The sequence below is a fragment of the Nestor notabilis genome, unplaced genomic scaffold (assembly GCF_000696875.1).
Source record: "Nestor notabilis isolate BGI_N333 unplaced genomic scaffold, ASM69687v1 scaffold14681, whole genome shotgun sequence".
NCBI lineage: Eukaryota > Metazoa > Chordata > Aves > Psittaciformes > Psittacidae > Nestor > Nestor notabilis.
Genome location: NW_009916532.1, coordinates 4480 through 17436, shown reverse-complemented (window position 1 = coordinate 17436; position 12957 = coordinate 4480). Strand labels below are relative to the sequence as shown.

At 39.2% G+C, this 12957-nt stretch overlaps 1 protein-coding gene across 1 annotated transcript in view; it reads left to right on the top strand.

Annotated features, from left to right (window-relative positions):
• The window catches only part of DNM3 (dynamin 3), a gene marked incomplete at both ends in the record, with an annotated part of 132383 nt that extends 119942 nt beyond the window's left edge, over window positions 1-12441 (top strand). Inside the window, 3 exons of the mRNA XM_010024630.1 lie at window positions 6667-6831; window positions 11366-11592; window positions 12205-12441. Of these exons, the coding sequence (XP_010022932.1) occupies window positions 6667-6831; window positions 11366-11592; window positions 12205-12441 (629 nt within the window). The remainder of the gene's footprint in view (window positions 1-6666; window positions 6832-11365; window positions 11593-12204) is intronic.
• Between the last annotated feature and the right edge of the window lie 516 nt (window positions 12442-12957).

Below are 12957 nucleotides of genomic sequence, written 5' to 3'. Positions count from 1 at the left end.
CTACACAATTCATGTCCCCTGATGGATCAGGCTGTTGTCTCTGGGAATGTGTTTCATGCATTTGGTAGCAAAAGAACAATAAATTTCAGCCTGAACATCTTCTGGGATAATCATCACACTTTTAGTCATCATCATTACTTGAATTCCAGCTAACTCACTACTATTTGAGACTTCCTAACATCCGTTGACTTCCTTCTACACTGAAATAATGGCAAATATCATGCCAATAGTATCTCACATCCTTTTTTTTCTAATATGCTCTTATAAATATGGGGCACTTGATGTGTTGTTATGACAAGGAAATTCTTTGACTGAAAAGTTTGCAAATTCCAAAGTAGTATTTGTTTTATAAACAAAGGTGCTGTTTTCCTTATGCCAGCCTCTTTCTGCTTTTGCTTGTCCAGCAGTCTGTTCTGAAAGGCATGAAGCAGCTGTTGGCTCCAAATCAAAACTTGCAGTGCAGGGACGGTTATGTAAAAGTCCTTTGTGTGAGAGATGTACATGGCAGCAAATGGTGAAATAGGAGTACAGATTCTTTGAGGGGAGACAGCTATTCATGGCAGTGTTTTATTTTTTACTTGATTTTTGCATAAAACAAAAGGAAAAGTAGAAGATACTGTTTTTTTGGTTGGTTGGTTTGGGGTTAGGGGGGTTGTTGGGTTTTTGTATGTTCAGAAACACCTTTTCTTGTTGCAGTGTTGCGGGCTCATAATTTCCATGCTGCTTTCCACCCAGTATTGCCACTGGATGTAAGGGCTGCAAGAGGTTGTCTATTTCTTTCCCCTGCCTCAAGGCAGGAATCTGTACCTAGGCCATTTCTGAGGGATGTTGGTATAGTCATCAGAGAAGATTCTGCAACTCTCGTAGGCCATCTATTTCCGTGCTTCACTGTTCTTACCATATAACACTTTCCAAATATTTGTTTGATACCTTTTCATATCTGCGAAGACACTCATCTCTCCCCTTCCACAGGTGGTTTCTTTTGAACTCATCAGTCCCAACTGATCTTAGCTTTTCCTTTCAAGTCATATCTTACAGAGCCCTGAACATCTCCTTTGATTGTTTCCTGTGAACACTCTCAAAATGTGCCACAAATTTCTGGAAGTGTGATAACCAGAATTGGATGCACAGTTCTTGCACTGATATCATAATAGCAAGACATTGTTGACCAATACTCTGTTTATGTTACATTGCAGACACAGTCCTTTTTCTGCTGAACTGCTCTTAAGTGGACATTCTCATGCTGTATATTTATAACTGATCTATTCCTGCCCAGGTCACATATTTTCTATTCATAATGAATTTCATCTAGATTTTTAAACTGTTTCTCCCAGCCTGTCATTTAATGTATTCACATGCCCTTCTAGATTCTTCTCATCTGTAAATATAATAAGCACAGGCTATAATCTGCCATCCTGAACCTTAAAGTACATTTAAAATACAGCCCATATGAAAGTCCCCTTGATAGCGTTTTCCAGTTTGACAGTGAGCCATTGACAGCTTTTCTATGGAAAGGACCATCCAAGGAGTAACTGCAGGGAGAGCACACTTCCCGTAATGAAAATGTAATTTGAGATTGTGTCAAAAAGCTTTACTGAAGTCTGAAACATGTGGCATCTAATGTTAAATCTGAATCCTGCTCTAAATGGAGATTGGATTGATTTGACATGATCAGTTATCAACCTGTTAAGAACTGTAAGACAACAGGAACTCCAAATGTGTTGGAGTTTTCACATCATTCCTTTCAGTCTCTTAGTTCCAAGTCAGCTTCTTGATTGAAGAAGACAGGGAGAGAGCCTAACACAGATTCTGGATGTTTGGTATTGTTAAAGCTATGTAAATATCTGGGGAGCACTATGTGGCTTCAGTAGAAGATTTTAGCTAATGGTCTGTACTATACAGTGTCTGTAACCACAAAGAAGAATCTGAATAGACGATTGTTTAAGCTAATCCAGAGAGTTAAGTACTTTTGAATCAAATTTAGCTAGGCTATATCTTTTCTCTATGTGGTATAAAGTGAGACAGACCATGTGTATAAGGGAAGGCTAGATCATAACCTCTGCTTGGAGGGGTTCAAGGCTGCTAATGAAAGCATAATAGCTGAAAGGGGCAGCCTGTGGGAGGCTCAGTAAAGGCCACAGCAGTATAAAGTCAGGAGATGCTGAAAGCATGGAAGAGAGTGGCAAAGACACGCTCTGTGAGGGAAGAGGACCGCTTCCAAGCTACCCAGGAAATGTTCTTTTTCTGCTGCTTGCTTTGTTGTAAATACACAAAAGTAATGTATTTTCGTTTACTTGTAGTTCCTTCTAGTAAGAAAACCTCACTGTGTGAAGCCATCATGTGGTTTCAGCAGTCCTCTGGCAAAAGGCATGCTATGTACAGCTGAGAGTGTCTTAGCTAAATTATATAGACAGCATCAAACCGCAATGAAGAGAGAATATCAAGAATCAGTTTTAAAGATTTAGGAAAAATCAGAGCAGAGGGGTAGGACAATTGCAATGTGCTGTGTTGGTACATTAAAGAAAAACCTTTCTTGGGACAGGAATAGATAAAACATTATATATTCAGCATCTGTGACTTAAAATATAAATACATTCTGGAGAGAATAATTACTTTTCAGGTGGTGGTGGTTGTTGTGAACTTGCATCTGTAATTTAAAGATAGGAAAGTAGCTTCTAAATGACTGGTTTCTTGCTGCAGCCATGAGCATGTTTCTTAGTATACAGAGCATTGCTTTACCACTGCTTTGACTTTTACCCTTTTTTCCGTCACCTTCCAGTCGGCTTCCTCTCAGTCATTTTCAATAGAATGCCTTTTTGATTACAGAAAATTGGTTGATACACTGCTCTAATGAAAATGCTAGGCAAATGCTCCTTCTTGGAACTGACATCAGGAATGTTATACAAGACGTTCTTAAATACGCTGGCAGCTGCCCTGAATGTAATGAAATCATGGAAATTAGAAGTATTGTGCTCTCTGTGTGGCCAGCTCAGGACTGTTTTCAGTCCATTACCCAGTTTTCCTGTGAATTTCAACAGGAATCACTTTTCCTGAATTTTTTGGGGGTCTTTCTTCAAAATGCATGTTCCCATGATCAGGAAGATTTTCCTTTTTTGGTTGTTGGTTTTGTTGTTGCTGTTTTTTGGTGGGTTTTGTTTTGTTTTTTTGATTGCACACAATTCCTCATGCCTGCATCCCTTTGTACCACACTAAATCATTCCTCTTGCAGCAGAGAGTTTATAGTCTTCATAAGACCAATAACTTTTCTGGTAGAAATGCATGTGTAGGGTATTCCTACTGCAGCCAGCAGTAAAATTCCCACAAACTTAAGTGGTATAGATTTCACATACAGTTTTTAGTCTTCTCTTGTATGACACTTTAATCCTTAATACCTTCTTAGTACAGAATGTATCTAAACTCAGGAGAGGTAGAAGAGTAGTAATGATACACACCTTGGGTTTTACTAGCATTTTTCCATGCAAGGATCACAAAACAACTTATGAAAGACAGAGTACAAGGAAGGGGTATTAGTCTCATTCTCCTAAAGTGCAGAGAAAGTAGAAGAGAAGGACCTATCCCTGTAGCAATGGGTATGTGTATATAAATGGAAACACCATCCTGGTTTCCATGTTACCTTCCCTTCATCTGTGGTTTTTTTCACCTATTGCTACTCTATATTTGGTGTATTTTCATCAGATACTCTGAATTTGAATTTTCCAAAATGAATCTAATTTTCTTTACCTGGTTTTTAACACTCTAGATTCTTCCATAGTTTCTTTTCTGGAGACTTGCAAAAGTTCCTAAAGTAGCTGCAGTTGTATTTGTTAGAAGTAATATTATTCCATCCTTGTCAACAATTAATAGCAGTTTTAAGCAAGAGTCAGCTGAACAGAAACTTAGCCCAGATTCATATGCTGTTACTTAACACTTGCTATTGGAACTAGCAAGTTCTGGCTTAAGGATGGGAAGCACCGAAAGGGGACAGTAGCTGCTTTGGCTGTTGGGAAAGGAGGCACAGAAACCCGTTTCACCTCCTTCGTTCTCCTTTTCTGTTCAGCACAAACATTCTGTTCAACAGCAGCCAGAGAAATGTGAGGGTTTTCTTATGTATTCTGGTTTGGGTTTATTCATTGCCACAGATTTGCAAGAGCCTTTTTAGAATGCAGAGTGGCAGGGACTTGGACTGAGTGATGGCCTGCCCTGAAGCTAGAGTCACCGTGATGCTCAGTGTGAAACCCAGTTGTTTTGAAAGAATGGCATGGCGATGGAATGGGGTGTCTACATCACTACTGTCTTGTTATGATGCCCAGCTTTACCAGGCAACCTTACTCTCAGATGCTGCTGTTGGCACAGTGCAGAGACAGCTTACAAAGAAAGCCTGATAACACTTGTAGGTATACTGCAGAGCATGGAAATCTGCTAGAAGCAGATTTCCATGTGCATAGTGCGATACAAACAAGATGGTTTCTGGCATGAAAATCATTCAGTTGAGACATCAAATCATTAAGAATACTATGGCCAGAAGCTTTCATAATAAATTACTGTAAACTCATGAAAGATTGATCTTTTTTGATTTCAGAGAAAATAAATCAACAGTATGAAGTCAGCTCTACTACAGTTTCAAACAAGACACTATTACCCCTTGCCTTAAAGATCAGACAAATTACTATTTTTACTTTACATTCTCTTGATGAGGATAATGATAAACATCTGTCACTTTGCTGCTTAGCCAGCTAAGAATCTTATTGCAATCTGTAATTTAAACAGTGAAGGAAAAAAAAAAGTACATGGACACACTGTACTTTATATAGACAAAGAACAAGAAAAGAAAGCGAATAGAAGTCAAATGCAGGGGAACTGGGAAGGGGCATTTTCAGTGTGCAGTACTTGGCTAAAATCTGTGGATCTATGACAGATGTATGATTTTCCATTTATTTGATATTTCACAGGGAAAATTACAGTTAGTTTCTTTTCAGACATGGAGGCTAAGGAAAATAGTCCATCTGCATGCTAAGACTTTTTGGCATATGCAGTTTATTAATGAAATGAGTAAGGCTTATAAGGTAGTGTGTCTACTGGTGTTACAGAATTGAAAACACTGTTTTTTCATCCAGAGTTCTCTGAGTGTCCTCCACAGTTCCAACAGTTGCTAAATATTTTTAACGAGTAGATGGTTTTCCAGTAATTTTTCTGTAATAAAAAACAATCTGAACTTTTGAAACTTTGTTAAATATATTTACTTTTGTTTCTAAATGGTACATTGGATCTTATTTCTTAACAAAACTGTAACTTAACAAATTACAACCATTGCCGTTTCATTTAGACTGGACTGACCATGGCATAGTTTACAAGGAGTAAATGCAAAGTGGTGTACCTGCCAATGCTGCATGGGCAGAAACACGCCCTGTGTTATGAGATGAAATTAGGAATCTCTTCTCTTTTTTGCCTAGCCAGAATGCATTTCATGCAAGAAGGAGCCTCTTTGGTGACATATTTGCATATCTGACTCTTACAGTCTTTCACTAATGGGTTAGCTACTAATTTCAACTGCTCAGGGAATCTGTAAAGCACTAGTGATGTCCAAATTTTAGCTAAACGCTATAGTGTAAATGGAGTTGTGCTGACAGGGGTCTTGCTGGTATATAACTAGTTCTTGTTATCAGTTTATTCACTTTTTCAAGTATTTTCTGTTTCTTCATGTTATGCTTCTAGGTATCAACAGGACAGGTGTATATTTTACTGTTAATGCTAATATAGCTTTGGTGGTTGTTTTCAGGGAGAAGTTTTATATGTCAATATTTTGGGGAAGAACATTGTTCTTTGTACTTTCCAGGTTGAAATTCCATTATTTTGGCATCTTTGAGCCTCAGAGATCAGTTTGATTTTTACCAAAAGGCTACTATTCTTTTTTCAGGTTTTCTTATATTTATAAAGGCCAGACGAAAGCAAGGTACATACCTTTTAGATTTCAGTTAGTTCCTGGTATTTTCTTTAATTAGGCCAACTGTTTATATACAAAGAATTATTTTTTCTGTCCTACGAAAAAGAGATCTCTAATATATAATCCAGCCAATGTTATGCTGAGCCTTCAGCACTGGAACCAATGATGCTTTTGTAGTTACCCTTCATAAATCCTTTGTTTACATAGGTGCTATTCACATCTAACAAATTTGAGGCTGAACTGTGGAATTTGTCACAACTGAATCAGCCTTAAGTAACAAGGATGGTTTTTACCCATAGGAGGGTAAAATTTGAAATCCAGACTTGCAGTGGTGCTTTATTGCATGATTCAAGCTGTTTGAATCTGAATGTAAAAGATTTGATAATAAGCAATATAGTAAGTGATGTGAGACATTTCTTGGGGTTTTATTTTCATTCTCTGTCTGAAGACTTTCTTTAATATAAAATTACAAATTTGTGTGGAAATATATAATGTAACTTGTGAAAAACGTCTTGCATCTTGTATTGCATTAACCTTTAAGGTCCAAATTTCATGATCTAAACACTAATGTTAAACAGGCCAGTACTTCGTATTTTAACCTCCAGACATTCTTTGTATGATTTATATTGCTGGATTACTACAGTTTAAGTCCATTTTCCCCCCAGTATAATTCCAGTTTACTGCAGTTTGAAAGACTTGACTTTTCTTTTTTTTCTTCTGTGTAGACTGAAAATGATGAGAATGGCCAAGCGGACAATTTTTCAATGGACCCCCAGCTGGAGAGACAGGTGGAGACAATTCGAAATCTTGTGGACTCCTACATGTCAATTATCAACAAATGTATCCGAGACTTGATACCGAAAACAATTATGCATCTTATGATCAATAATGTAAGTAGCACCAGAGTTCTAAATTATTTTATCATGTCTGTCAAATCCCTTACTCTCAAACACACCTCTTGAATACAGCAGCAACAACAGCAGCATGTACTAAACAGAAGAACACACTCCCATAGATGTCACACTCTTAGACAAAATATTCCAATATTCCATAGTAGTCGGAGGTTCTGCAGCCTTCTCAGAGGCTGACACACTGCTTTGAGTGCTTGCCTCAAAATGCTAAAGATGCAGTTAATTTACATCTTAATCAGAATATAAGCTATTATTTAAAGGTAAATTGGGTTTGGTGGGTTTGGGGTCTTTTTTTTGGTCTTGCTTTTGATATAACAGGAGAAGCGAGCTGGGAGCTCCATCTAGGCAGTCTGTGAAATCACCAGAGCAAAGTCGTGCTTCCTTGATTTCCAGTCTGTTGCCCTTTTTCACAGTTTCTTAAAACAGTTCTTATTTGTATTTCTTTATATTTTCAGGATACCATTTTCAAGGAATAAATTTAGAAGCCTTGGACACTGTTGCTTAGATAAGCAGATGTGGTTGCTTGATTTATTCTGTGTGTGTCTCTTAGATCTGAAGATTATTTGGTTAAAGATATGGTTTAGAGATATCATTGGTTTTTCACTGCATGAGAAGCTCAGCCCTTGCTTCCTGGCAAAGTTATGCTGCTTCCTGGCAGAGTCCTGCCAGTTCCTGGCAGAGTCAAAATCAGAGTTTCTGACACTGAAAACTAAACTTAGTATTAGTGCCACTGCTGCCATATAAATTCATAATGGGGAGCACAGCTCCCATTAGTTATGGGTAGCACCTTTTCTGTGAGGTCATCAAACCAATCAGTCTTTACAATTACAATGTACTATAGGGCAAATCTGGCTAAAAAGTAGCATTTGCTTTTGACTCGGAGCCATCTCTAGCCTTCATCTGATGGATTTCATTAGCCCTGTGGAATTCATGTTGTGCTTAAGAGTTAGGTGGTTGGACTGGAAATTTCAATAGGATTTCTTGGTACATATACTAAGAGCAGAATTTTTGCATGAGGGCAAGAGATATTCTATTAACTTCTTTAGGATTAGGGGAGTCAGGTTCCAAATAATGCTCTACTTGTGGGTGATTTTTTACAAAAGACCATGGTAACAACAAAGTGCCCTTTTTTTCCTGAAATCAGCCATGCTCTAGACTTTATAGGGTGTGCATGTTCTCTCTGCGCTTTCCAGATCACAGCTAGCAACTTGCTGCTTTGACTTAACACAACTCCAGTGCCTTTTGAAAAGGCTGGCTTTTAGCTCTTATTTCATAAACTGCATTTTGGCAAGTAGTTCCTTTTGAAAGTTTACACAAAATTTTCTGCCACTCACCTCCTCATATGGAATAGTTTAAGGGTCTCTGAAGAGTGTGCTGTACTCAGAAGCAGAATACTGCTAGTTACATCAGTAAAGTCGGCCATGCTGGCTGACCATGGCACACAAACCCAACAGACTTAAAACAGCATATGGACCTCATAGTCCATAGCTGTGTTTGGGCTTGCTAGAGAGCTAAGACCTGCACCTCAATCCTAGAATTTAAGTTTGTGGCAAAGGATCAAAACATTTTAAAAGTCTCTGAAGAGTGAGACTAAAAGCATTAGTGCACTTCTTTCTGTGCAGCATAGGCAGTAAAATACCATATTTTACAACAGCTAAATATCACTTTTTTTAAAAATCAGCACTATTAAAAAGAGAAAGAAATGTTTGAATTAAGTCTGTTGAGCCATGCCAAAAGGCTGTACATAGATCTGGAAAGCAATGGAGCTGTGACAGAAGGTGGGTCCTGTTAAGTTGTGTGTGTGTTCCTTGGAGTCTTCAGAAGTGAATCCATTCACCAGAAGCTAAGTAAAAACACCCTCCCTCCCTGCTTTTTCCCCTTTGATGAGCATATTTTGAACTTTCTGCTGCCCCACTGTGTTGCCTCCAAAACTCTGGAAAGAAATCGATCCCAAGTAGTTTGTTTCCATGACAATTGTAACCTCCCAAGTCCTGCTAGAACTTCCTTTCCGCTTTGTGGGCCTGTAAATGAGCACTTACAATTCAAGGGAAGTATCAGATTCAAACTCAGCGTACAGAAAATACTTAGATGCTGTCCCTAAGCATATTTTGAGGCCTAAGCCTAAATTGTTGTATTCCAAATGCATCCATCATTCTTTCCTTAGGGTGGATGTTGATTACCTTAAAAGAAAATACATTTACCACACAGAACTGCATTGAGTTACAATTAGCAATTCAAACATGCACAAACAAAACACACATTTCAGAATTTGTATTTCATGATGCCTAGGTACTGCAGATTAGTCAAGAGGGTTGGTCTTCCAGCAGACAGTGTATTATACTCCATAAGCAGTGCTGATACCAATCTCAGCTGAGTAGAAAAACTCCCAAGTACTTATTACTGCCAAACTTAAGGTTAAAGAATGGGTTGTGTTTGCATTTGAGGCAGTGATATATGTTGTAGTCTGCCCACTGATGAATGAAGCTGTAAGCCCACCTTACCCCACTTCAGTGTGACAGCGGTGACCTTACAGCACTGGTGTCGCAGATGCTTGCTATGGTTTGGCTTTGACTGCAGGTCTGATGTCTGTGAAGGAAAATGTTTTAAACTGTTCCTGTGAGTCTGTTTTCTAGAAAGGAGCAAAGGTGTGAGTAAGTGTCACCTTCCCTTCCTTTTCCAAGCTGGAGAAAACAGAGAAAGTAGCTATTACGGAAGATCTTCCTCTGTCTAGTACAGTGCATCTGCTTGCAAAAGGCAAGAGGTTGATCCAAGAACCATCCTTAACACAGCAGTCTTCCCCTTCCACAAGTGTTCCTGCTAGTGGCAGACAGGAATCTCTCATGGTAATTGTCACAGGCTGATTTTTTTCAAACAAATATTTGTGGTTTAACAATGCTTTTACAATCAGCTCTGGCCTTAATCTAATTTTAGGACTTCTTTTTTTGAAGTGATGCCATTAAAATGCTCATTTCATCAAGTAGAATGTGATGCTCTTTAACTATAATATCTGTTTTTAATGTGGAGTTTTTGGCAATCACGAGGAAAGTAGTATACTCTGGCTCTTGATCAGTACCATCTACTGGAAAAGAGCATGAGACTCATGGAAAATTTTTGCAGGCTTTGCTAAGAATTTGTGCATCTCCTGTCATACATGAATGGGAAATGACAGCCAAGCCCAAGCAAAATGGTTTTAGTTCCCTGTAAATAGTGTCCTGGCCTTTTCATTCTAGGTGACCATAAAGGGTCCCATGCCCATACACTTTGACTGCTCTTACTGACCTTGTCTGAACACAAACATTGCCTTAGTCTAACTGTCAGGATTTAAATCTGTATTGCTGAACTAGCACAAACCCATGGGCAAACAGAGCTCAGGTTTATATAATCAGAATCTTGGGGATGTATTATAAAGCTCGAAGAAGCTTTATAGAGCAAAAAGCCAGATGAGAAATAGATCAGAACAGCAATCAAAGTCTCAAATGCAAGCATTTAGTAGGCCAGAAAGTTGGTATATTTACCACAGTCTTACTCAATCAGAGTACCTCTAGATTTTTCTCTCTCTTAATGTGGCCCAGGTTTCCATAACCAGGAGAGGCATAGCAGGAAATCAACTTAGTAAATTAGATTACTTGAAGACTTCTCCCTTCAGTTTGAATGCATGTGGATGGGATATTTATAATCTGACAAAGTTGTTGTAGATGAAAGACACCCTCTACAGTAGGGTAAATTGTTGCTAAGAGAATAATTGTCAGGGACGCTCTAAAGCCTGAAAATTCCCATTCCAGGGGAATTTAGTATCTGATGATATTGCTAATGGCTGCTATTTACCTCTCAGTCATTTAAAATCGGACCAAAACGCCAGCTGATTCGTATGCGCTGTTGGGAAGCCTGCTTGAAATGAACTGTAAACACAAGTGTCGCCACTGAGAGACAGACCAGTGTTAACTCCAACCATGTCCACTGTTTCAAAGATAGTTGCCAAAAAAAAAAGGCCACGGTGCCTTGTGAAGTGACTGCACAAAACCATCTTATCCTCACATGTGAGTTGTCTTCTCAGAATACAGCTTCCTTACTGCATTAAGCCCATCTGTGTGCAGGCAGCTGCTAGAAGGTCCAGTCCATCCTTTTCCAGCTGCTCTGCCAGCTGCACATGCCGGCCTTTCCCTGGGCCACAGCTAGACCTCAGGCTGCCCCACCATAAACGCAATCTAAGTTCAGCATATTTTAGTCCCTGATCTAACCTAACAAAAACTGCATGACCAGTAGAATTGTTGTAAGGTAGTAGCAGAAACTGATTAAATGGAGGTATGTCTCTTGGTTTCATGGATCTCACTCTGTATTTGTTCAGTATTCTATTTTCAATAGGGTTTGGCTTTTTTTTTTTGTTTTGTTTTGCTTTTTTTGTGTGTGTGTTGTGGTTTCTTTTTTTGGTTTTGTGTGGGGTTTTTTGTTTGTTTTTTTGGTTTTTTTTTTTTTGTTTATTTGTTTGGTGGGGTTTTTTTGTCTGATGAAATAGGTAAAAGAATTTATCAACGCAGAGCTCCTGGCTCACTTGTACTCTTCTGAGGACCAAAACACTCTAATGGAGGAGTCGGCTGAACAGGTGCAGAGGCGAGATGAAATGCTCCGCATGTACCAAGCACTAAAGGAAGCCTTAGCAATCATTGGTGATATTAGCACTAGCACTGTCTCAACCCCTGCACCCCCTCCTGTAGATGACTCTTGGCTTCAGCAGGCCCGCAGGTAAGGATCCTCAAATCTGTATTGCAATGAAATCTAGAACAGGCAGACATCGCCAGCATCGGTAGCTCCCCTCCTGCCTGTATTTCTGGGCAGATACTTCTGTAGTCTGTAATCACATTTATGAAGGAAAATAAGTAATTTTCCCACATATATGTATCCTATGGATATGTATGTGAACACAGACAGACAATTTGCCTTGTGGAAGACCACCCAGTGGATTTATAGCTTGTCTGATGCTTCAGATAGCAGCCGCTTCTGTCACCCCTACTATGCATCCACAGAGCCTCTTCTTGCAAGCTGTTATAATAATTTAGCATCTCAGGCTCCACGTCCTAGAAAATCCACTTACCATGATAGGAACTCTAATATTAAAATCCATTATGTTTGCTTCTTTGCTTATATGTTTATTTCTGACTATTGTAAAGCATGCTGTTTGTGGGAAAGGTGTGAGACAAACATATGTGATGCTCTGTCACTGACACAAAGGAAAATGCCAAGATAAAGAATTCTCATAGGCATAAAAAAGGCTTTGTGTTTAAAAAAAATAACTCACAAACAAACAAAAAACTCCATTACCTTACTGAACTTCTTAAATTTCTGATATTTTACTAGATCACCTCCTCCAAGTCCCTCAATTCAGAGGAGGCCTACATTAAACAACCCCCCAACCAGACCTTTATCTGGCCGAGGACCTGCTCCTGCAATCCCATCTCCAGGCCCTCAATCAGGGGCTCCCCCAGTCCCGTTCCGACCAGGACCATTGCCCCAGTTTCCAAGTGGTGGTGAAGCTCATGGAGGACCTCCCCAGGTTCCCTCTCGGCCAACCCGGGCTCCTCCCAGCGTCCCAAGGTAAGATGTCTAATCTTCCTGCTGGTGGGCATGGTTCTCTCACTCTAGCATAACAGACACTTTCTGCACAGTGTTGGAAAGTGAGCACTGTTTGTTGAAGAAGTCTTATAACAAAGCAAAATTGGGTATTCACTGCAAAGAGACAAAGGCATTTTGAGGAAACAATTTCTAGCACAAACATGACTTTTTTTTTAAAAAGAGATTAAGTTTTTTCATGAAGGAGGAAAAAAAAAGACATTCCTGTCAGTCAGTTTGAAGACGCTAGATTTTGTTATTAAGAACCCCTGTTCTGGTGTGTTGTACCCACATAGGGGTTCACACAGAGAGAGGCCATCTACCATTCCTTCAGAAGAGTGGCAGGGCTACAACAACTCATGTCTACCATTCTGAGTCTTCACCAGAGGAGGTAATGGCTTTTCTGGGAGAGAACAAGAACAGTCCTTGTAGGACTGTGGAACAAACTGATAGGGATCTGATTCTTATTCCACCAGGCAAGTAATTTACAGCCAGTTGAAA